Below are 24,847 nucleotides of genomic sequence, written 5' to 3'. Positions count from 1 at the left end.
CCAGACACTGTGACACTCTGTTGCACTGCACAGACGACAAAACACGCACAGGCGATAACACCCGATAAAGCTCATCTTTAATCTGCTAAATTATTGATTTGTGAGTCATTCACGAAATTGAGATGACTGAAAGTGATACCCAACGAAAGAAAAATTTCAAAACAGATCCATACATTGAACAAATCAGAAAAATACTCTTAACATTTTGTTGACTTGGCTACAAAAAATAAGACTAACTAAATAGTATTGCTTTCGATATAAAAACCAATGAAAATGTAAACTAAAATTAAAACCCCATCACACATTTAGAGGTTTAAATAAAGTGTCGGGGCAGTTTATTTATTTAAAACAGGGTTGCATCAAGTTTAGCGTTACTCCCTTTGCGATGCAAAAGGAGAAATACAGAATATTATTCTTGCGATATTTTAAATTTGTATTGCCAAATAAATTGCCGCTTTGCTGTGTACACTTAAAACAGTACAAAATGAAAATAGTACAAAGAAACAAATTAAGAACAGGCGTTTTTCTTTGCCTCTCTCTCGCGGGATTATGGGGGGTGCTGGATGGCAGAGGCAGGCTAAATACACATTAATTGCAAAGATATTAACATAAATAAAATAAATACATAATATTCAATAAAAATAAACATGAATAAGACTTATTCATGTTTATTTTTATTTATTTTTATCGATTGCAAAAAATACCTAGATTAATCACTTTTTTCGGATTAATCACAATTATCCCCTTACGTTTATATATTTTATAATGTAATAATTTCACAGTTAATCTCCAAATTAATGCAGAAACAACATAAAGACAGTGGGCCCTATTTTAACGATCTGAAACTCAAGTGTCAAAGCGCAAAGCGCAAGTAACTTTGTGGGCGGGTCTTGGCGCTGTTGCTATTTTCCCGGCGGGATAAATGACTCTTGTGCCCGGCGCAAATCTAAAATGGGTTGGTCTGAAGTAGCTTTATTATTCATAGGTGTGGTTTGGGCGTAACGTGAAATAAACCAATCAGAGCATCATCTCACATTCCCTTAGATCTATCTATCTATCTATCTAATCGTTTGTAATAATATGATTTGCAAAAATGAAAACTGCTGCTTCTGTGTAGATTAGAGAATCAAAGTGTATGCACGTTGTGCACGCTATACATTATGGTCAAGCATGCGCCCTTAAAATAGCATAATGAACAATGCGCAACGCGCCACTGACTTTAGACTAGTTTTTTTCTGGCCAGTGGCGCAATTGTTTTATGGAACAGTAAAATAGCACCAGGGATTGTTTGCGCCGGAACACGCCTCCTTTTTTGCGCTGAACCGCCCAGGGAGCGCAAGTTCATTCCTTAGTTTAGCGACGTGCTTCTGTGGAGGGAAAAGCGTGCTTTGCGCGGGTGCAAAATAGGAATGAAACATGCATCGGTGTACAAAGTCAATTGCGCTGGGTGCAAGACAGGGCCCAGTATATTTTAAATATTTGTCTAACAGGTAGGAAATATACAGAAATTGAATAAGCTATCTCAAACAGTTTGCACTGCATACATTTTAAATTATAAATATATATTAAAGTTTCAAAAGTTCTTTAGTCAAGAGCAGTGAGTGTTTTTCTCTATTACCTTTGTTCTTTGATTAACTTCACTGATAAAAAGCTTTATTGGCTGCTGTCACTTTAAAACCAGCCGCTGCTGACAGAGGATCTCACACATCTCATTCTCTCACAAATCTTTGCCTTCATTTAAGACTTTATTTAACTAATTTAACAGACTGCTCAGTCTGCTCTTATGAGAATAGTCGGCAAAACAGACATTTTGGCATAATTGCGTGTTAGTGTTCGTTCAACTTCAAGCCAAAAGAGTCAATTTGTCTTGGCCTGAATGGTTTAAAATCATTTGAATGAAAAGAAGTGCATCATATAATGTAATGCCAGCCAAAGGATGACAGAAAAAAACGGATGCTGCGTTAATTGCATTAAATATTTACCACTGAGTCTTCTTTTCCCATTTCTACCAGTGACGCTTTATTCAACTTCCCGCGTCTACTACCTGCGCAGATGTCAACAGCGCAACTGGGTTGTAGGTTGCCAGGTTGTGCTCACAAATGGGTGGAAATTTGTGTGATGTGTTGATTGTGTGAGTAGGATGAGGTTCATACAAGATCTGGCAACTGGACAACCTTGGAATAATATATTGATGTGGTTATTCATATAGTGAGGTTTGGGCCATACAAATTACAGGAGTTTTACGGGAGAAATAACAGGAGGGGGGCGGAAGATGGGTGTGAAATAAGGGAGACTCCCGGGTAAAACGGGAGTGTTGACAGGTATGGCTGGATCTTTTTTTAAGTTTATTTTGTCTCCCTCACTGCGCGCGCCCGGGTCTCTTCAGGGTAGAAACACATCATACAGCTGATAATACTGTAAGTCACTGCGTGTCATCAACACCAATAAAAAAATAAAAAAATAATAAAAAACTGTAACAATTAATTTAGCCTTTGTTGCTTTGCTGAATTCACTTTACAATAAAAGCTCTGTATCTATTGCTCACTCGCATTCATTTCTAGTTGGCATGAACGAGTTTCGTCAACAGTTCATGTTTAATGCCAGATTGTTGACAATCATACACACACTGATCAAACATTCTAAAACTCTACAAAACCAGTTGAAACAACTGGATTGAACACTTCAAATGAAAATTTTTATGAAAAACTTTATACATTAGTTACAATATTTATAATTTAGATAGGGCCTACATTTGGACACATCGAGAGATTTATCCTGAAAGGAACTTTGCCTTTGCCCGCTCTTTAAGATAAAATCCGATGATCAGGTTGGCTATCCGACACTCTCCATATGAAAGAGGAGTGTTTATCACGTTGTCCTGCACCCCCACGATAAAGCCACTGAACTGCCCCTCCAAACCCCCCACAGGCTATGAACGTCTGAGACTGACTTAAAACAAAGAGTTGCAATTCACACTTAAATATTGTAGACATTAGCATTATTAGCATTATTAAAGTGTTGATAATCAAGGAAATACATAATTTAGGTTACATGTCATAAAAGTTTATTAATTAAATATTTAATTATTATTTCAATGATTGAAGAATTAAAACGCTACTTTGGTTTAGGCCAGCTTTTTCCAAGCAAAACGAAATACAATCTTCAAACTCTTTGTTAAACTAAATGTTAAACTCAATATTAAATTCCACAGTGATCTTTGGATCTTTACAACCAGGGTGCGATTTTTGAATAAAGCAGAAGGGGGGTGGTTTTGAAGAAGTGTTTTTTTTGTTTTTTTATAAATCTCAAACGAAGTTGGGTATTTCGTGCTGCTGTTAAACTAAATAAGATTTATAGAATAAATATGAACTTAAATGAAACAATAGTGCAACATGTTGTATGTATATATATATATATATATATATATCAGAGTTTCCGCTAGAAAAAAATGGTGCCGGTCAAAGTGACCGGCAGAGGTTTCGTTTTCCGGACATTTCAATGATATGCCGGTCAAATATCGCCTCTTATTAGTCAAGTTGAGGAAAACTGGAAGAAGGCTATGTAACTTAAAAAATGACATAATCAGGCCGAATGCAACATGTTTATTAGCCTATAACTTTCAAAAGAAAAAACGGAAAAAAAAACATGAACGTCTGTTTGGCGTCAATCAACGCCAATTGTTTTTACTAGGGTTTCACATTCATAGTTTAACAAACCAATCCCCCTTCCCCACATAACATATCTGAAGCCTATTGTTTTTACTCAAGCGAACTTCCCAGTGTCTCTCCACAACCTGCAATGCGCATAAGCCGCGTAACCTTGTCCTCCGCAAGGCGACTTCGCTGCTTCGTCTTGATCCGATTCTGCAGCGAGAACCCCCTCTCTGCAGGAACACTCGAGACCCATTTTCTACTATGGTTATGTACGTTTCTTCATTCGGATCTATTTGCGATCCATTCCATTCTAAACAAACAACGCAGTTTACCTATATGCTTCGTCCTTTCATTATTCATTAAGATAATAATTAGCCTAATAAATGCGCGCATAATTATCAGTGAACTTGATAAATGTTGCAGATATGTTTTGCTACGCATGCACAAACAAATGCCTTTCAACTTATGTGTGCAAAATTCCGAATAAAATGAATGTGCAGCAATTTGTACAAATAGAGAGTCTATGTCTAGCTACTATATGTGTTGTAGCCATTAATTAAGCTCATTTAGTTTAATATTTGTTAAAATATTATAATGTTATTTTTTAATTTATGTTGATTATGAAAAGTGAACGAGTAGGATGGATGCGCAATATCGAGAGACATGGAGCGGGTCAGACATGATTTTGACCACTTAATTAAGTTTGGTTTTGTAGAAAGACTTTTTTTGAAGTGAATTTCGTTTTGTATAAATTGTATCTTAATTTTAAATTTTTTTTTTTATCAACCAATTGCCTGTATTTAATATATAAGCAGCAAAAATACCAGACGATAGGCCTAATCATGGAGGCGCCCACGCGGTCACTTGCATTGCTCGTGAACGGGAGCGCATCTCATCCTAATTTAACGAAACTCAGCGTAGGCCTCACAGACATGAAATATATCTTAAGAAAGCTTGAAATGTCTTTTTAACAATTTAAAACGAAAAGAAATAGGCTACTCTCTGATTATGTAATCCATGATGCGCATTTCTCTCTATAGGCGTTCACTAAGGAGATGGCGATCGTCAACTTCATCTTTACAGCTGTTGTTGCTGTTAATAAACTAAAAATAATTGTATTAAACAATAAATTCAATGAAATTGTAATTGTATTAAAAAAGCAAAAAAAAAAAAAAAAAATCCTTTTTTTTTTTTTTTTTTTTTTTTTTACGCATTAAGGCAGCTGAGTCACTGTCCTCAGTGCCCAGAAAAGCGCTGAAATGGAGATGAAGGGGAACCCGTTTTTATTTATTTTTTGGCTTATTTTAACTGGCCCATCCAGTTTTCTGGAGGCCCACCTACAATCAAAATCCTGGCGCTGCTAGTGCTTCGGTCTGATAAGAAATAAAAGACCGCATTCCACATTGGAATTCAACCAAGCCATGTAATAATGTTTAATAACTTTCAAACGGTAGAGCCTGTTCCTTTATAACATAGCCAAAGGTCGGTGTATTTTTGCTTTATACATTTTAGGCTTATTCTCAAATTCAGATTGTGTTAGGGGGGCGGGATTATTAGGCAATTTTAATCGGACAATTTGACCGGAGAGATTTATTTTTGTCGGACATTTCATTTTTTTTCCGGACAATGTCCGGTAATTACCGGACAACGGAAACCCTGATATATATATATATATATATATATATATATATATATATATATATATATATATATATATATATATATATATATATATATATGATTTCAGTGTTGTAATGTAACGGAGTACAAATACTTCGTTACTGTACTTAAGTAGAAATTTCACGTATCTGTACTTTACTTCGTTATTTAAATTTGTCAACTTTCACTTTTACTCCACTACATTTCCTAAATAAAATGTATACTTTTACTCCGCTATATTTCCACTAAGCATCTTCGTTACTCGTTACTACAAAATAAAATCAGAAGAAATGTGTGCGACTCATAGGTGCGACTACAATAAGGGAGGTTTGGCGAATCGATCACTGCTCCTAGATTGCAGTACGCACGGCGCGCGCTCTATTTCAGCTTGTTTGTAATGTAATGCTATTGTAATGCTTGTTTGTTGCCATGCCAAAGGAGGAGGAAGCACAACTGAAACCGCCATGGAAGCACGAGAACCTGCCGGAGGACCTGGAGCACGTTTAACTTACAGAGCTGCCAACTCTCACGCATTCACTTTTTCCACACGCTCTCACGCCTCACATCAATTTTCTCACGCACAGAAAAATCGCGAAGCAAAGAGGACGACCGACAGACTAGACAGAGCAGGTTACATTATGATATAAAACATTTTTTGTTTTGTTTTTAAACTCAGATTATGTCAATTTTATTACGAAATTCAAAAAATAAATACTGTTTTGGCGCTTGTAAATGTTACGTGACAGATGACAGATCCCTAGCTCAAGTGAACCAATCATCTGTACTAGCTAATAGTAAAAAAAAACATGAATACTGTTGAAAGATACAGTAGGCCTATAACTTACCGAAATGTTCCTCATACATAATATCGATCAATAAGTGTTTTTCATCAGCGTGAAGAGGTCAATAACATAGCTGGAGGACAATTATGTCACATTTACCTCAGGAAAGCCATTTAATAATAGGCTATAGCACAGTTGGCAAGACAAAAAATAGCTATAGAGAGTATTTTGCTAAATATGTGTTCTATATTATTTATTATATTTTTACTTATATCATTAAAGTTTTTATTATAATAAAAAAACGCATTCTATTTAATTATTTTTAACCTTAAATAATAGCCTACTACAAGCTAGGGCTCTCTGTATGTTTACAGCATTAGGGGAGTTGTTGTTGTTTTTTTTAGAAAAATTAACGCAGATCTTGAGTAGCCTACCTAATATTTATACAAATGAGTCAATGTTTAATCAAATCACAATTGAATTGAATTGAAATAATAAAAAAGCGTAGCTTACCAGAAATTATAAACATTGTAACATGTCACTAAACCTAATAAAATTCAGTTTAATTACAAAAATGTTAGTGACAATCACAATACACTTATTGTGATGCAATTTTTTTCTTTTTCTTTGGGTCTTTTTTCTTTTTTTTTTTTTTTTAATATTCTAAAAGGTAACTTTCACTTCTACCAAAGTCTTTTTCTAGTACAATACTTGTACTTTTACTCAAGTATTGCTTTCTAGTACTTTATACAACACTGTTTGATTTGTTTTTACATTTTAAAGGTGCATTGCGCAAGTCTCTGAGTTTTTGCAGAACTATGCCCCCTCTGGCGACAAGCGAAACTGCAACCAGAGGTGTGCATGCTCATGGACCACACGCACACGCACGCTTGCACGAGCACAAGCTGTTCATAACCATAGATATCATATAAAGGCTAGATGTCTCGTCCGCGCTGCTGGCCAATGGAGGTCGACGTCCGCACACGGCGGCCATCTTACGACAGGGTGCTCGCTCACTCGTAACATGGTGCATGTACTTTTAAATAACCATAACTTGCTCAATTTTCTACCGATTTTCAAACGGTTTGGTTTGTTATAAACGTCAGAGATGTAGCTATGAAACTGCATACATATGAAAAATTATACAAATGGACTTCCATATGAAAGAATTATAGCCACGGTAATGACGTTTGTAAGAAACCAAACCGTTTGTAAATCCGTCAAGATTTCACCGAGATAAGAGGATTTGTGTGCATGCTGATCACTCACCTTAATTCACAGAGCCCTGTAGTAAGATGGCCGCCGGTGATGCCGGAAGTGACTCCGCCTTAAGACATCTAGCCTTTATATGATATCTATGTTCATAACCAAAGGAGCATCAGCCGCGCAAATCTTTTGTTTACAGTCATAATGTCTTCAGAGGTAATAAAGTTATAAATCTGCAAGTAATTTTAAATATGTGAAAGGAAAGGCATTTGAGTAAATTACACACTTGTGTGAGGGGAAAACGGGGGTAGTAGAAAACTTCGGTTTTTGTTTCCATCTATCTCCATGTTGAACTGTTTTGTGTTTACTGTATCCACTTATGATTGTATTATTATGGAAACACGTTCATGAACAATATTTTGTTTCAATATTTAATAATCAATATTAATTACTTTGTAAAAGCTCAAAATAATAATATGCCATACACAGTTGGTCAACAAAGTACACTCAAATGTCTCAAGGTAATATTCATAGATTATTACATCATTTGTTGTCATAGATTTGCCATATCAGACATTAGACTGGGCTATATCTTACCGTTTTAGCAAGAAAAAAGCCAACTGAGGATCCCGTTTGAGCCCTAGAGCAGACCTGAGATTCCAACGAACAGTATTTATTTTATATCGTTTTTACCTTTTGTAAGTTACACAGCCACGTCTATGGCGTTTATTTAGTCTCAAAACTCGCGCACATAAAATCTAGGCGCGTGCACAGGATACGAGGGCAAGGAACAGCATCCGCGCGCAAAATGCATCCTCGCGCGGGCGCGTGTCTGCACCGCGAGCGCTCAGAAAGTATCCGCTGTTTCTGCTCCGCGCGCACAAATACTGGCCCTGTCCCAAATGGCACACTCCGGACTTGTGGACTTCCTCAGAGTCCACACTTTGGTGACGTAATGTAGTGCAGACTATAGGGCCCTTGGCGCGAGTCCACGAGGGCGCATTGAGAGGTATTTTTGGGACAGATTCGATCAGCACGGAAATAACGGGCTGTTTTTTTTTTTTTTTTTTTTTTTTGAATTACAATGGAAATAATATAAAACAATGAACATGAACATGTGGGGATACAGAGAAAATTAAAGTAAATAATAACAGTAAATCAAATATTTGTACAATTTATATAAAACTTGTTCTATAATACAGGATATTTTCGAAGCTCTTTTATTGGAGGGGATTTTTTGAAGTGAAGAATAACTGTAAATCATAAGCAAAAAATTTGCAACTAGGTTTGAATTTAAGGTATCTTGCTTTGTGAATATAATATTTACCCATCGTACAGAAAAAGTTTAATATATCATATATATCATATACATCATCTAGCTTTTTGTTTTCAGAGAAATCAGAGTGAAAAATAACCTTACTGACAGAAATATTACAGGCCTGGTTGTTGTTGGACAGGAGAAATCACATTTTTTGCGCTCCAACGTCTTATCTCCATGTCAACAACACAGCCTAATTTTACAGTTCTATATTTTGATATTGAGCATATCACCTGGGCATTAGACAATAGATACATCATGCTTATTTAAATGATGTATACAGTTGTACATAATAATACATAATGTTCCATTTGAACTAAGATTGCAATTTTAAAACATAATGAAAATGTGCATGAGTTTCAGATGAATTTACAGGTTTCAATATTCATACTATGTTTACATATGACTCAGTAAAGCCCTGCCATTCGGTGCTATTTATTTAATGAATCATAATGCGATCGTATTATTAAACGCGCTATTATTATGTTTGAGACATCAACCACTGGTCGATGACCATAATGTTTGTATAAACTGTAGGTAACCACTGGTAAAATGTACATTTAGGTCATAAAAACGTACTCGGTTACTAACGTAACCTCGGTTCTCTCTAGAAGAGGGAACGAGTACTGCGTTTGAAAAACGCTACGGGAAAGGGTCTCTTTTCACGAAATACTGAAGCAAAATTATCCTTAATTTTCATAAATGTAAAACGCATTGCAGCAGTGAACAGCTATGGCGAGACGGCTCGCTCGCTCATTGGCTGTTCTGCGGCAACTGCATTAGCCTATCGAGCGAGGGCTGATGCAACATCAGGCCAATGAGAGCGCTTCGCGCGCTCCTCGCCACATCCCGCCGAAACGGGTGTGGCAGTCCCCTATAAAAGGAGCTCGAGTAGGCTGATTCAACTGGTTTTCATCGCCGAAGCGAACCAGAGCGAACCATACGCACGGCAGGGAACGCAGTACTCGTTCCCTCTTCTAGAGAGAACCGAGGTTACGTTAGTAACCGAGTACGTTCTCTTACGAGAGTTCTCTCGTACTGCGTTTGAAAAACGCTACGGGAACCACATGTAAGACGCCGTGCGTGCTGGGATAAGACACCGATCACTGGAAGCCAGTCCAGATATACAGTGCATAATCACCAGGTAGACTCAGAGAGTCTGGAGATAAAAAAGGGGGGGACATCCGCCCTTAAAGGTTGCGTCCTCAGACGCGATATAACGTCACATAGGCAGGGGAAGGCCTGGCTAATGTGGGAAATGTGGGTCTTACACAATTTCGCCCAAATGGATGCGCCCTTAGACGCGATACAACATCACATAGGCAGGGGGGCCTGGCTAATGTGGGAAATGTGGGTCTTACACAATTCTGCCCAGAATTTTCGGGGCGCTGTGCGCCTGCGAAATCCGTGCCTTGGCTAGACAGCTGATTCGACTATACCGAAAGCAGCTTGGCCTGCAAGGCGGGAACCTCTAGGTTGTAAAACCTTATGAATGTAGACGGCGAGGCCCAGCCTGCCGCCGTACATATTTCCTGTAAGGAAATCCCGCCAGACCAGGCCCACGATGAGGCGACGCCTCTCGTGGAGTGCGCTCTCACGCCCAATGGGCACTGAAGGCCCTTGGCGGTGTAAACCAGCGCTATGGCGTCAACTAGCCATCTGGATAGGCTCTGTTTCGAAACAGCTGTTCCCTTGGAACGTCCACTGAACGAGACAAAGAGCTGCTCAGTCTGTCTGAAGACAGCAGAGCGGGACACGTAAGCTCTTAAAGCCCTAACGGGGCAAAGACAGCTCGAGTCCCCTTCCTCACTCGATCCCGGTAGGGCAGACATGGGAGATAACCTGAGCCCTAAACGGTGTGTTGAGGGGTTTTGGCACGTAACCGTGTCTAGGTTTGAGTATGACCCTGGAGTCATTAGGCCCAAACTCTAGGCACGCTGGGCTCACAGAGAGCGCGTGCAGATCGCCTATGCGCTTCACCGAAGCGAGGGCCATCAAAAACACTGTTTTGAACGACAGATGTTTGAGGCTGACAGATTGGATAGGCTCAAAGGGGGCACCTTTCATGGCTGAATCGAGGGGTGATAGGTCTCGAGCTGCACACCAGCCGGAGAAAACCGACCACTTCGAGGCATAAAGCCGCCTGGTCGACGGTGCTCTAGCCTGAGTGATGGTATTCAGCACTCCTTCTGTGAGATCAACGGATATCCGTTGAGCGCCCATGCATGAAGGGACCACAACTCCGGATGTGGGTGCCAAATCGAGCCCCTGGCCTGCGAGAGGAGATCTTTCCTCAATGGCACCGGCCACGGAGCGAAGTCTGCTAACTGCATCAGGACTGGAAACCAGGTTTGGTTGTCCCAGAACGGTGCTACAAGCAGTACTGGGCATTTCACTTCCCTGACTCGCTCTAATACCTGAGGTAGGAGGGAGACTGGGGGAAACGCGTATAGCGGGCAGCGCGGCCACGTGTGGGACAGCGCGCTGTCGTTCTTTGAAAGGAACACGGGGCAATGAGCGTTTTCTGGGGACGCGAATAGGTCCACCTCCGCCCTGCCGAATCTCTGCCACAACAGCTGGACTGTTTGTGGGCGTGGAGACCATTCGCCCGTGGGAACGTTGTCCCTGGACAGTCTGTCTGGACCCAGATTGTGGGTCCCAGGCACATGCGCTGCTCTCAGCGAGCGCAAGTTGCGCTGAGCCCATGTCAGGAGGCGCTTGGCCAGCCTGTACAGAATATTGGATCTGAGACCGCCCCGGCGATTTATGTAGGACACCATGGCCGTGTTGTCCGAGCGGACTACGACATGCTGGTCCTTGATTTGGGGACAAAAGCGCGTCAGCGCGTTGTGAACTGCTAGCATTTCTAAGCAGTTGATGTAATGGAGCTTCTCTCGTTCTGACCACTGGCCAAAGAACGGTCTGCCCTCGAGCAGCGCCCCCCATCCCGAGGTGGATGCGTCCATAGACACCATTCTTCACCCTCAAGGAAGTCCCCAGGCTTACGCCTGAACGGTACCAATCGCTCGCCGCCCACGGTCTTAGGGCTGACACGCAGTCCTGATCGACTCTGAGGCGTAATCGGCCGAGCGTCCACGCTCTGCGCGGCACTCGTGCTTTCAGCCAGAACTGCAGAGGGCGCATGCGAAGCAAGCCCAACTGGAGAACTGTCGATGTTGAGGCCATGAGACCCAGCATCCTCTGAAACTTTTTGAGCGTGGTAATCGCACCGCAGCGGAAAGACCTCGCTGCGTGCTGAATGTGTAGCGCGCGTTGTGGTGACAGCCGCGCCGTCATGGACTGCGAGTCCAGAACGATACCCAGAAACGAGATCGTTTGACTGGGGTTCAGGGAGCTCTTCGTCCAATTGATCATGATACCAAGATTCTCGAGGTGATCGAGTAACATGGTTCTGTGCTCCACGAGCTGTGATCGTGATTGAGCTATGATCAGCCAGTCGTCCAAATAATTCAGCATTCGCATGCCTCTGAGTCTGAGAGGAGCGAGCGCTGCGTCCATGCATCCCGTAAACGTACGAAGTGCCAGGGACAAGCCGAATGGCAGGACTGTATACTGGTACGCCCGACCCTCGAAGGCGAATCTCAAGAATCGCCTGTGACGTGACGCTATCTGTATTTGAAAATACGCGTCCTTCAGATCTATCGACATAAACCAGTCTTCTCGGCGAATATGCGCGAGGATTTTGCTGGTCGTGAGCATTTTGAAACTGCGTTTCACTAAAGCTCTGTTTAGTCGTCTTAGATCCAGTATGGGTCTGATACCACTATCCTTTTTGGGGACTAGAAAGTATCTGCTGTATAGGCCCCCTTCGCTTTGAGCTTGGGATACATGCTGTATCGCCCCATTGCTCAACAGTTTTGATATTTCGGCACGAAGTAGGTGTGCTACTTCTGAATTCACCGTAGTTTCGACGCGCGCTGTGAAGCGGGGAGGGCGTCGGCAAAACTGTAGCGAGAAGCCTCTCTTTATAATGTCTAGCACCCAGTCCGAAACCCCTGGAAGCGCGGCCCATGCGTCTGCATGGCCGGCTAGGGGCTGGATGCGAAGTGCGCTCTGTTCGCCGTGCGACAGCGGCGCTTCGGGGTGCGATAACAAAGGCGTTACGCCTGTGACATTTGAGGCGGGGAGCGCGCATATTACAGCGGGCAGAACGCTCATCCTCTACCCCGCTACAGTGCTTAACTGAGTGAGGGAGGTCTGAGAAGGTCTCATGGGACTCATGCAGCCTGCAAGTGAACGTGGGCGGGGACCGGGCACGTTTACTGCTTTGGCCACGCTGTCTGCTTGAGCAGAGCGGGCGCGCACAGATCCCGTTTTAACAGGGAGTCTGTGATCTGCCAGACATAGTGTTTGTGGGCACTGGGAAGTGGGCACTTTGACTATGTCTGGAGCGTGACCGATCTGAGTCGATCTTATGAGCGCGGGCCCTGTGTGCAGGGCTGTGCTTTTGTGTAGGGATGGGCACAAAGGAGTGGGCATCAACACTACATTTATAGCACCATCGGCCGTGGCCGGGACTTTTGATTTTTTTTTTTTTTTTTTTTTTGGAAGCGCGATGATCACAGCGGGCAGAACGCCTGCGCTCGACCCCGCTGCAGTGTTTAACCGAGCAGAGGAGGGCTGGGCGAGTCTCGTAGGACATAAAATGGCCAGACATAGTGTTCGTGGGCACTGGGAAGTGGGCACTTTTACTATGTTTGGAGCGCGATCGACCTGAGTCGATTTTATGTGCGCGGGCCCTGTGTGCAGGGCTGTGCTTGTATGTAGGGATGGGCACAGAGGAGTGGGCATCGACACTACATTTATAGCATCATCGGCCGTGGCCGGGACTTTGAAGCGCGTTCTGTCGCGGGGGAAGCGCGCTGATCACAGCGGACAGAACGCCTGCGCTCGACCCCGCTGCGGTGTTTAACCGAGCAGAGGAGGGCTGGGCGAGTCCCGTAGGACATAAAATGGCCGCGAGCAAGTGTGGGCGCGGGAGAGCGGGCACAGTTACTGCAGCGAGTGCACTGTCTGCCTGAGCAGAATTAATGCACACAGGTTTCGTCTTACAGAAACCACAAGGCGTGCAGAACATAGTGTCTGTGGGCACTAGGCAGTGGGCACGTTCACTATGTTGCGCGCGTGATCAACCCGGGTCGAATATTTGAGCACGGGCCCCGTGCGGGACTTCGGTAGAAGTCCGGCCATGTAACACGTGCTCATGGGCTGCAAAAAAAACACGTCTGCAGTTGCCTCTCGGGGAACAGACAGAGTGATTTGCATTCGGCGGCATAAATGTTTCTGCCGGCAGACCTGGGATTCGAACTCGGGTCCCCCGCGTCTAAGTCTAAGAATCTACCACTGGACCACAGTGGGGATACATAGACAAAGACAGCGCGAGTATTATCCACACGGCGTTTGCTTGCAGGCATGCGAGAAAGCACAACAAGCAATACTAACATTTTCAGACACCTGAAATATGCTAGAATGAGAGAAGAGTGGACATGCCCAGCTTCAGCGGGGCTGAAAGCACTCCATTCTCATTTCGCCAGTGACGCACGGGAACCGTAGAAACGGTGTTTGGTTGCAGGCAAGCGGGTACTACGCGCTTGCTGACTGCAAAATGCATCTCTGCAGTCGCCTTCAGGGGACCTGACAGAGGGAAGCATTGGCGGCATAAATATAAATGCCGCGAGACCGGGATTCGAACCGCGGTCGTCCGTGCGGAAAACCTATAATTTCACCACTGAGCCACAGTGGGATATAGGCTTTTTAGGCGGCGTCAACATGTATTCTTCGGCGTTTGCTGGCAGGCGAGTGTGTAACACAGACTCACTCTGCTGCAATAATATTTCCAGCCACCCACAGGGAGCTGAGAAATGTGAGAGAAAAGAGGTTAGACCGGCCAACGGCGGGACTAAAAACACTCTTTTCTCCTTCGCCGGTAAGTGACGCGTGCAGAGGCAGGGTAGCTTTTCTTGTAACGTAAAGAAAAACTAATCCCGCCATCCGCTTCCAGGAAGGGCAGCCTCGGGAGGATGCCAGGCGAGTCATCAGAGTCACCGTAGGCAATCGGCTCGGAGTGAGGGCGATTCGCCGTCAGCGAGCGCGAGCGCTGCATGAGAAGGCGTCTTGAAAAAGACGCAGCTCTTTTAGGGGGTGAGTGTTGCAGAGCGAACACACACACACACACATACAAAAGAACAATAGTAATGAAAGGATATGGCGTCGGAAAGCGCAGCAGGTACGGCGGTAGAAGGCGGCGCAGGCCTGCGGCTTCAAGGGCTCGTCCCGCTGAAAAGCTTGTTCTCAGACGACGCGTGCTTCCTCGTGATCCAGCGATGCGTGCGCTTCGCTGAAGAGATGAAAATCAGTTGAATCAGCCTACTCGAGCTCCTTTTATAGGGGACTGCCACACCCGTTTCGGCGGGATGTGGCGAGGAGCGCGCGAAGCGCTCTCATTGGCCTGATGTTGCATCAGCCCTCGCTCGATAGGCTAATGCAGTTGCCGCAGAACAGCCAATGAGCGAGCGAGCCGTCTCGCCATAGCTGTTCACTGCTGCAATGCGTTTTACATTTATGAAAATTAAGGATAATTTTGCTTCAGTATTTCGTGAAAAGAGACCCTTTCCCGTAGCGTTTTTCAAACGCAGTACGAGAGAACTCTCGTAAGAGAACCGTAATATTTTCTTCTCAGCCATGTCAACAATTATCCGCGAGTGAAATCTCCTCCCATCTGTTGTCTGATTGGCCTTTCGCAAGGATTCCTGGGTAGTTAAAGTGCGTGGAGCCAGAAGCTGTTTCTCAATGTCAAGGATACTTCCTTGGCAGGACTGGTCCTTCCAAGTCACTTCCTTCAGAGGCTAGGCGAGGCTCCTCTTCAGCATTCTACTGTCTATGGTTTTTCAACGGCTTTGGAACAGGCTAGCAAGTGCACGTCAGTGCGTCATTACGTCAGTGAAAATGAAAAACAGAGCGTTGCTATGGACGCAGTTCTGTTCACTCAGGCAATATAATCGTTTTTAAATCAATAAACTCCTTTTTAATCATATTGATTATTTGACTGTCAAGTGTGTTTAAACAGTGCAGGTCAATTTGACCCATAACATGTAATTATTTTTTTTAAACAAATGTTTGGTAACGTAAATATATTTACATTTGAAAGCATATGACCCGTTAACGCTCCGACTCCGTATTAGTCCGTTAACGTCCAACATTTTGAATTTTTTTGAACAAGATAGCAAAGCTGCGCGCATAGGATTGTGGGTGATTTGAGAGCGTGAAGAGTGCGAAGGCTACACATATGCATCCTTTCCTGTGTATGGGATATTTTTCGAACGAAGGACTGAGTCCTTGGTGGAAATTCAGAGGATCCTCGACATTGGAACAGTCCTTCGACGGATGTCGATGACGTAGCATCCTCGAAATTCTGGCTTCCGAGGATCCTTCCTTGACATTGAGAAACGCCTAGAGAATGTCTAATAGGAAGAGAATTGGCACTCTCTGCTTATTTCCGGTTTCTGGACTGGCTGCAGTAACACGTCTCTGTCCATGCGGGGGCGCTCGCAGGCGAGTGCAGAATGAATGGAGGTCTATGGCGAAAACCCCTCAAAATCCACTTTTCTCAGGATATAATTTTTTGTCTAGTAATTTGAATGTTGTATTCGAAAGGAGATGCAAAGAAATTACACATTTCTGGGTGTTAGATTTTTTAGAGTCACTTATTTGGTTTAAAAAGTCTTTTAAAATGTCAATGACGTCAGAATGCTGACGTCATTAGCATAATGCTAGTGTGTTATGGGCAACAACAACTCAACCTGTAAGAAATCGAAAATAAATAAGTACTCGTTCATTCAACTTTCGACCTATAACCCATGTTGAAATCTACAATAAAATCTGAGATTTCTCAAAGGCAGGTGAAAGAGACACATTTAGCCGTCTAGCCCCATTGACTCCCATTCAGTCTGCACTCGCCCGCGATCACCTCCAGTGGAATTATAATGGAACTGCAACCAACCATCTATACAATGGGGCTAATAGGAAGTGCCAATGCTCTCCGTAGACGGGCTCTGGTGGAGCCTGCTTCTATGCGGGCTTCGCGGAAGACCGCTTCAAGGGTACAAAGGGGGCGCTGCTGAGCACACTTCAGAGCGGTAAAATGCTGAATGGGACAGCCTACGGACTCGTAGACTCAGCGAGCACGCGCAATTCAAGTCCACGAGACCGAAAGTCCGCATGAAGTGCGCCATTTGGGACAGGGCCACTGTCTCGCGAGCACGGGGCTGTGACGGGGGCTAAGGAATTAAGTAATAATTTGTTTACAGATGGCAGATGTAACAATTCTTATAAGTAGTGTAAGCATTGTTTCCAACGTTGATGTGTGCAAATTTGATGAAGATATCGATTTAAACTCTTAAAAGAAAACGTAAACAAATCACCCGTAGCCTTGACAACCTGTCACGTCTCCCTGACAACCAGCATAGTTGATACCGTAACGTTGCTCTTTTGATAACGAAATCCTGCTATTAAAATAGCCTATTTTAAATAGGCTTTACTTTTTGTCTAACGTTACACGACACGAGCTATAACGTTCCTATACATTGTGCACTTACCGTCAGAAGACGATCAGCCGTGGGTGGGCTTTTGTCACCTTATTTATTTACATATAGTCCAGTCATTTTAAGCCAAAATGGGGGTCAACCTTGAACAAATTGCAACAGAAGCAAACTCAACTGATTTTGTATCCTCAATATGTCCTGAGTAAGAAAAAAAAAGTCCCGAAGAATCCCATTAGGGGAAAGTTTCGAATTTTTTTTTAATTAATTCAGGTACAATTACCAAACATATCTCAAGGTCTTTTGAATAAAGGGTGGCAGCCTTTCATTATCAACTGTTGTTGTGGACTTACTGGAGAAGTATTTTGTTCTCCATTTGAGTGAGATGTTTTTATGTTTGTAAATAAATAAGGTGACAAAGCCCACCCACGGCTGATCGTCTTCTGACGGTAAGTGCACAATGTATAGGAACGTTATAGCTTGTGTCGTGTAACGTTAGACAAAAAGTAAAGCCTATTTTAGGGCAATTCTTAGACTATGGGCACTTTCATGTCCTTCGATCATATTTTATAAAAAACATTTAATTTTGAAAAATTAACACTTTCATAGTTAAATTTACAATGAAAGTACTTTAGGAATGTTTTACCGGTAGATTTTTTCACCTTTTTAAACATCATTATACATGCAAATATTGCTGTTTTGTGCTTTTTTCCACACCCAGACTTCTGACCTTCAATAATGAAAAAGAAGTGTAAAAAAATTATTTATCTATTTTTTTTTAATATGACTGAATAAAGTATCAGTAAAAGAATCAAAACATAATTGAGGTATTTAAGGTCAGACAACTATTAATGTGATTTTATATACAAAATATAGTTGTCCCACAGTATTGCCGTAATTTCCACCACAACGCTGTAATGTCCCTTTAAAAAGTTTTTTTTGAAAGATTGTTTGGGTAGTTTCTATGTAGATGAACAATGACATCACAGTACATGTCTGACATGGAGGAGATTTTAAATTTCTTCAGCAACTTGGAGAAGAAAACTCAAGGTAAATGTTGCTTAAAATGAAAATATTTTTATTGTATGTCATTTCCAAACATGGCGTAACAATAAATGAGTTTGTAAATAAATAGATTTTTTAACACAAATAGATGTATTTTGCATGCATGCAATGCTAACTACCAATTCATAGCTAATATGTAATACTAGCTTGGATTTTTTTACAAAATACTGTAGGATTATCATTTCCACCACTGTCATTTCCACCACATTACCTTCTTGGGTGGAAATGACAAAGGTGAGGTGGAAATGACATTTATGCTTACAAGGTGGAATTCATAGATTGAGTGGCTACATGTGAATATTTTATTTATTGAAATGTACAACGCTAATGTATTTATTCAAATATATATTTGTTTAAATGCCTTTTCATCTATTTTTAAGATGCTGAGGTCAACTGGATAAAGGTCTCACTATTTGTGGTTAAAGTTGTTTACAGTAAGACTGTAACTGTTCATCTGGTTATGGAACCAAACAGACTAATGACTAATGATTTGTTAAATGGGTTTCAAATAAATGTTTTCTGTTTTTCTACATTGATGTCCATTCATTGTCATTTCCACAACACCCAGTCATTTCCACCACCTCATAACTTTTTAAAAAATATGTACAAAATTATAATCACTCATTGAAAATTTCTGCATAGTTTATGGGATAATGTTCCACTTAATGTAATAACACAAGTAGTTATTTTTCTGAAATGTATCTAACCAATGCAATATTATATTTCAGGTTGTGGTGGATGTAAGCTTTGTGTTTGGGCCTCATGACAATTAATTTACTTAATCCACAAATCTATGGTAATTGCAATATAGGTATAAATTGGGAAAACTATGTGTGAAAGTGGTCTTACACTGTTAAGAAAGTATGTATATCATAATAATTTTAAATAATAACCAAATATTTGGATGTGATGGAAATGACATTTGTTCAGTGTGGATCGGAAAATATGTCAAAAAACACCAATTTGTCTTATAATGTAAGTGCGTTCTCTTATGGATCATTAAATTAGACTAGTTATATTTAACTGTTAGACTGTGACAATTTTGATTTGAACACTTTTTTTTACCTCAAGTTCACAAGGCCAAAAGTGCCCGTAGTTGAAGAACCACCCTTTAATAGCAGGATTTCGTTATCAAAAGAGCAACATTACGGTATCAACTATGCTAGTTGTCAGGGAGACGTGAGGTTGTCAAGGAGACGGGTGATTTGTTTACGTTTTCTTTTAAGAGTTTAAGTCGATATCTTCATCAAATTTGCACACATCAACGTTGGAAACAATGCTTAGACTACTTATAAGAATTGTTACATCTGCCATCTGTAAACAAATTATTACTTAATTCCTTAGCCCCCGTCACAGCCCCGTGCTCGCGAGACACAGGGGGTCAGGGATTCATATTATTTCGAAGTTTCCCCGGGCGCCGCCATTGGCTAGCAGACCATCACCTGCTGTTAGCATCCCATTGACTCCCATTCATTTTGGCGTCACTTTGACAGCGAATAACTTTACATCTGAGGCGTTTAAAGACTCCATTTGTCCATTATTTATTTCTAAAGAAACACGAAAATGTATAAAAGGCTCCATTACCTTGTATCTTACGTTATGGCCCCGTAGAAGCAGTTTTTGTAAAAATAGGCTAACGATTGCGTCATAACCACGCGACTCTCTGTCGCACAGTAGAGAATTACCGTATGGACAGGAGGAGAAGCTCGCGGGCAATCGGGAGGACATGGAGGCAAAATGACAAAATAATTAATCAGAATACTTAGCAAAAGTTGCTCCTGCTCCTAGCTCATGGACACCTCCTACTCACACTCTCCGTCTCTGCAAGTTTCAGAAGGAAATGATTCAGATTTCTCTTGGCACAGCTACTAGAAGACAGACGGGTTGCTCACGTCACATCTACGTCGTCAAGCTCAGTTTGAGTCTGCGCAGTACGCTCGACCATCAGGAAGTTAGTGCCTCTAATTGACTTCACTTGTCTCCGTTGAATCCAATGGGGTCGCTGTGTCCAAAATATACTGTCTATGGCGAGACAGTATTTGTGCGCGCGGTTGCTTTCTGAGCGCCCGCGCGAGGATGCATTTTGCGCGCGGATGCTGTTCCTTGCCCTCGTATCCTGTGCACGTGCCTAGATTTTATGTGCGCGAGTTTTGAGACTAAATAAACGCCATACACGTCCAAGTGATCTGAGGGCGCGGGCGCGGGCGCTTCCTAGTGTGTGCAGACCGGAGATCTCTCCATTTGTTGAAAGCCTTCCCGATGTTGACTCTCATCTTATTCCGACGCCTGTGGCACTAGACAAAAGTTTTCTTTTCTTTGTCTTATGTGGAGTTTGCGTTGGGGTTTGGAATGAACTACAAGCCGGTCTCTTTGAATCCATCTTCTACTTTTGTCGAAAGTTGACTAAAGTTTTGTCGCTCGAGTTGTCTTCGCTGATACGGAGAATGGCGGCGAATACACAAACCTGCCAGACATTACCAGGTGAGCGTGAACGCGCATGACGTCACGCCCAGTCTCAAATCGTGAGCTTAGAATTATAAGGTTCTATCTCCGTTTAGGGTAGTTCTGAGATATTGAGCATCAAAGTTTTTACATCCCAGCTGGCAAAACTGTTATGTAGTATAATCTACTATTATAGCTCAACAAGACCATCACCCTACAGGTACTTTGAGGATAGAATATCAAAATCCTGGCACATTTGGAAATGGGATTTTTTAAGATGGCCCAAATGGAGATAGAACCATATAATTCTGAGAGCTCTGATTCTGTTTGGAATTATAAGGTTCTATCTCCACTTTTACAAATAAAACCCCACATTTCAAAGAATAAATGTATATAACCATTGATTTTAATCAATTTATATATTTATAATACAAGCACACAGCTTGTAGTATATAATATAATATATAATAGTATAGTATACATCAAAGCCAAGCAAGTTTGTAAGAAAAAAAAAAAAAAAAATTTCAAAGAACATGGACATGGAAAAATTACAGCTAAACAAAAAATGTTTTCTTCACATACTACACCCCACTCCTCTGTACTGTAAAAACATTTAGGAAGCATCTTACATACATTAAAAACGGTTCATTTAGTAGATTAAAACATACAAAATATTGTGTAACATCATGAAAATTATGTTTTCATCCCTTTCCACCCCACCCCCTCTGTGCTCTGAAACATTTTAAAAATGAAATATGGATTATTTAGAAAGAAAGATAGATTAGTTAGAAAGATAAAAAGAGGGATTAGTTAGAAAGAAAGAAAGAAAGAAAGAAAGAAAGAAAGATGGATTAGTTAGAAAGAAAGAAAGAAAGAAAGAAAGAAAGAAAGAAAGAAAGAAAGAAAGAAAGAAAGATGGATTAGAAAGAAAGAAAGAAAGAAAGAAAGAAAGAAAGAAAGAAAGAAAGATTAGGTAGAAAGAAAGAAAGAAAGAAAGAAAGAAAGAAAGAAAGAAAGAAAGAAAGAAAGAAAGAAAGATGGATTAGTTAGAAAGAAAGAAAGAAAGAAAGATAGATTAGTTAGAAAGAAAGATGGATTAGTTAGAAAGAAAGAAAGAAGGATTAGTTAGAAAGAAAGAAAGAAAGAAAGAAAGAAAGAAAGAAAGAAAGATAGATATATTAGAAAGAAAGAAATATGGATTAGTTAGAAAGAAAGAAAGAAAGAAAGATGGATTAGTTAGAAAGAAAGAAAGAAAGATGGATTAGAAAGAAAGAAAGAAAGAAAGAAAGAAAGAAAGAAAGAAAGAAAGAAAGAAAGAAAGATGGATTAGTTAGAAAGAAAGATATATTAGAAAGAAAGAAAGAAAGAAAGAAAGAAAGAAAGAAAGAAAGAAAGATAGATTAGTTAGAAAGATAGAAAGATGGATAAGAAAGAAAGAAAGAAAGAAAGAAAGAAAGAAAGAAAGAAAGAAAGAAAGAAAGAAAGATGGATTAGTTAGAAAGAAAGATAGATTAGTTAGAAAGAAAGAAGGATTAGTTAGAAAGAAAGAAAGAAAGATTAGTAGAAAGAAAAATAGATTAGTTAGAAAGACAGAAAGAAAGATGGATTAGTTAGAAAGAAAGAAAGAAAGAAAGAAAGAAAGAAAGAAAGAAAGAAAGAAAGAAAGAGATTAGTAAAAAAGAAAGAAAGATTGATTAGTTATTAAGGATAGATATATGGATAGATAAAGTTTGAAGACAGATAGAAACAGTTTGAAGATAGATAGATAGATAGATAGATAGATAGATAGACAGACAGATAGATAGATAGATAGATAGATAGATAGATAGATAGATAGATAGATAGATAGATAGATAGATAGATAGATAGATAGATAGATAGATAGATTAGTAAGAGAGAAAGAAAGAACGATTGATTCGTTATAAAAAAAAGATAGAAAGATGGAAATGCCATCTTTCGCCGGCTTCAAATGTCCAGGCTAATGTCCAGCCCTTAGCTCTGTGTCTACAGAGCTAAGAGGTGGGTTTTGATTGGTCCGTCCGTGTTCATTCAGGGTTTTGATTGGATATTAAATCTACTGGAGATAGAACCTTATAATCCCAACTCGGTTTATGTTTTGTGAGATGGAACCTTTTTATTTTATTGATAACTACTAACAATTTTTTTTTTTTTTTACACAAATAACACCACACAGGCATTAATAAACACCTAATGGATCAGATTATGTCAAAAACTCAATTTCGACCAAAAGTGGAGATAGAACCTTATAATTCTAAGCTCACGAAATTCCGTCCCGAATCCCTCTTATTTATTTTACTGTACAGGATTATAGAGGCAATCGCAGTGATCAGAGAAGGGCTCATTCAGCCCATCAGGCAATTGTTTAAGCATGTATGGGTTAGAAAAACGGGTATTTTTAACATGAAATGTTGCGCAATGCACCTTTAATTGAGGGCGAATTACATTTTATTAGAGTGAAATTTTCACTCTTGTCCTTTCCTCATGTTGTGAAATGTAGTTTGTGGACCAGACAGAGTTGTCAGTGATTCTTCCTATTGTAAAATCATTCACTGTGTAACCAAACCGATCCATCGTGCAGTGTGAACACAGCAGCAACTGAATGTTACCCCAGATAGTCGTGCAGTGTGGAAAGAACAGTGATCTGACCACTTTGCAAATCATGCCGTGTGAACTCCGCAATCCATCACTAACAGACTTGTGGAAAGGCCCTTCATGAAGGGATTTAGCTGTTCACTTTCGTTTCAAACGTTCCTACAAATGGTGTCTCCTCTGCCATTGAAGGGTGCAAATCAGTTTGGAATTTGTCCTTTATTTGTTATTGAGATGCTATAACTTTGCAGAATGAATATTTGCTTTTTCTCATTTCTCCAAATGTAGGTTAGGATACTGTATGACAGATGAAGGTTGTTCTGCTGTGACTTCAGCTCTGAAATCAAACGCATCACACCTGAGAGAACTGAACCTGAGTGAGAATAAACTAAGAGACTCTGGAGTGAAAAACCTCAGTGATCTACTGATGAACCCACAGTGCAAACTGGAGGAACTACGGTTAGTTACATTATACTGTACAGCAGTTACTGTGATATTACTTGACTTATTCCTGTAGGCTCCTTATGGAGCATAGGGCTGCAACAACACCACGCCAACGCACTCTGTTCTGGGCTGTTTTCTTCAGCTGAGTCCATGTCACTCCGGCGTCCTTCACTTCGCACTCGACTGACCTTCTCCACGTCTGTTTGGGCCGTCCCACTTTCCTTTTTCCTTGTGGGTTCCAGTCTAGTGCTTGCCTTGTGACATTGTCGACTGGTTTGCGAAGTGTGTGACCTATCCACCCCTCCTCCGCTAGCCGCGTTAGCTTGGACTGTGAAGGCTGCTGCTTGTGGGACAGGAGGCCGACGTCGTCCGCAAAATCCAGGTCCTCTAGATGTTTGGTAAAGGTCCACTGGATGCCGGTGTTGCTGCCCTCTGTGGTTCTTCTCATGATCCAGTCTATGACGATCAGAAAAATTGTCGGCGAGAGCATACAACCTTGCCTCACTCCTGTCTTCACTGCGAAGGGGTCTGTCAGCTTCCCATTGTGAATAATCTGACAAGATGAGTCCTCATAAAGCTGCTGGATGATGTTTATGAGCTTTTGCGTGATTCCGTAGTGCTGCATCAGCTTCCAGATGGTCTCCCTGTCGACACTGTCGAACGCTTTTTCAAAGTCAACGAAGGTCGTGTACAAAGGAGTCTGCCATTCGATGGATTGCTCGATGATGATACGCAAAGTGGCGATATGGTCTATACATGAACAATCTTGTCTAAAACCTGCCTGTTCTGCTCTCAGCCTCTTATCTAGAGCCTCCTTCAGTCTCTCTAGGATGATTCTGGTCAGCACCTTGCTGGGGATGGACAGCAGCATGATTCCTCGCCAGTTGCAGCACTGGGAAAGGTCACCTTTCTTGGGAAGCTTTACCAAGTACCCGAGCTTCCAGTCGGCCGGCACTTGCTCCTGTTCCCATATCTTCACCAGGAAGGGGTGCAACATCTCTGCTGCTGCTGCCGCATTTGTTTTTAGAGCTTCTGGGGGGATGCCGTCAGGGCCTGGTGCCTTGCCGTTCTTCAGGGACTTGATGGCTTTAATGATCTCTGCCTTGGTTG

At 41.4% G+C, this 24,847-nt stretch overlaps 1 protein-coding gene across 1 annotated transcript in view; it reads left to right on the top strand.

Moving 5' to 3' along the window:
• LOC311085177 (NACHT, LRR and PYD domains-containing protein 3-like) overlaps nucleotides 1–24,847 on the top strand; it is a gene marked incomplete at its 5' end in the record, with an annotated part of 131,402 nt that overhangs the window by 67,843 nt on the left and 38,712 nt on the right. The window contains 1 exon segment of the mRNA XM_084117611.1: nucleotides 23,582–23,752. Within this exon segment, the coding sequence (XP_083973737.1) occupies nucleotides 23,582–23,752 (171 nt within the window).

This window comes from Abramis brama (genome assembly GCF_963993115.1).
Source record: "Abramis brama genome assembly, chromosome: 6".
Lineage (NCBI taxonomy): Eukaryota > Metazoa > Chordata > Actinopteri > Cypriniformes > Leuciscidae > Abramis > Abramis brama.
Note: the sequence above shows the minus strand (reverse complement) of the source record. Positions and strands in the feature narration are given on the sequence as shown.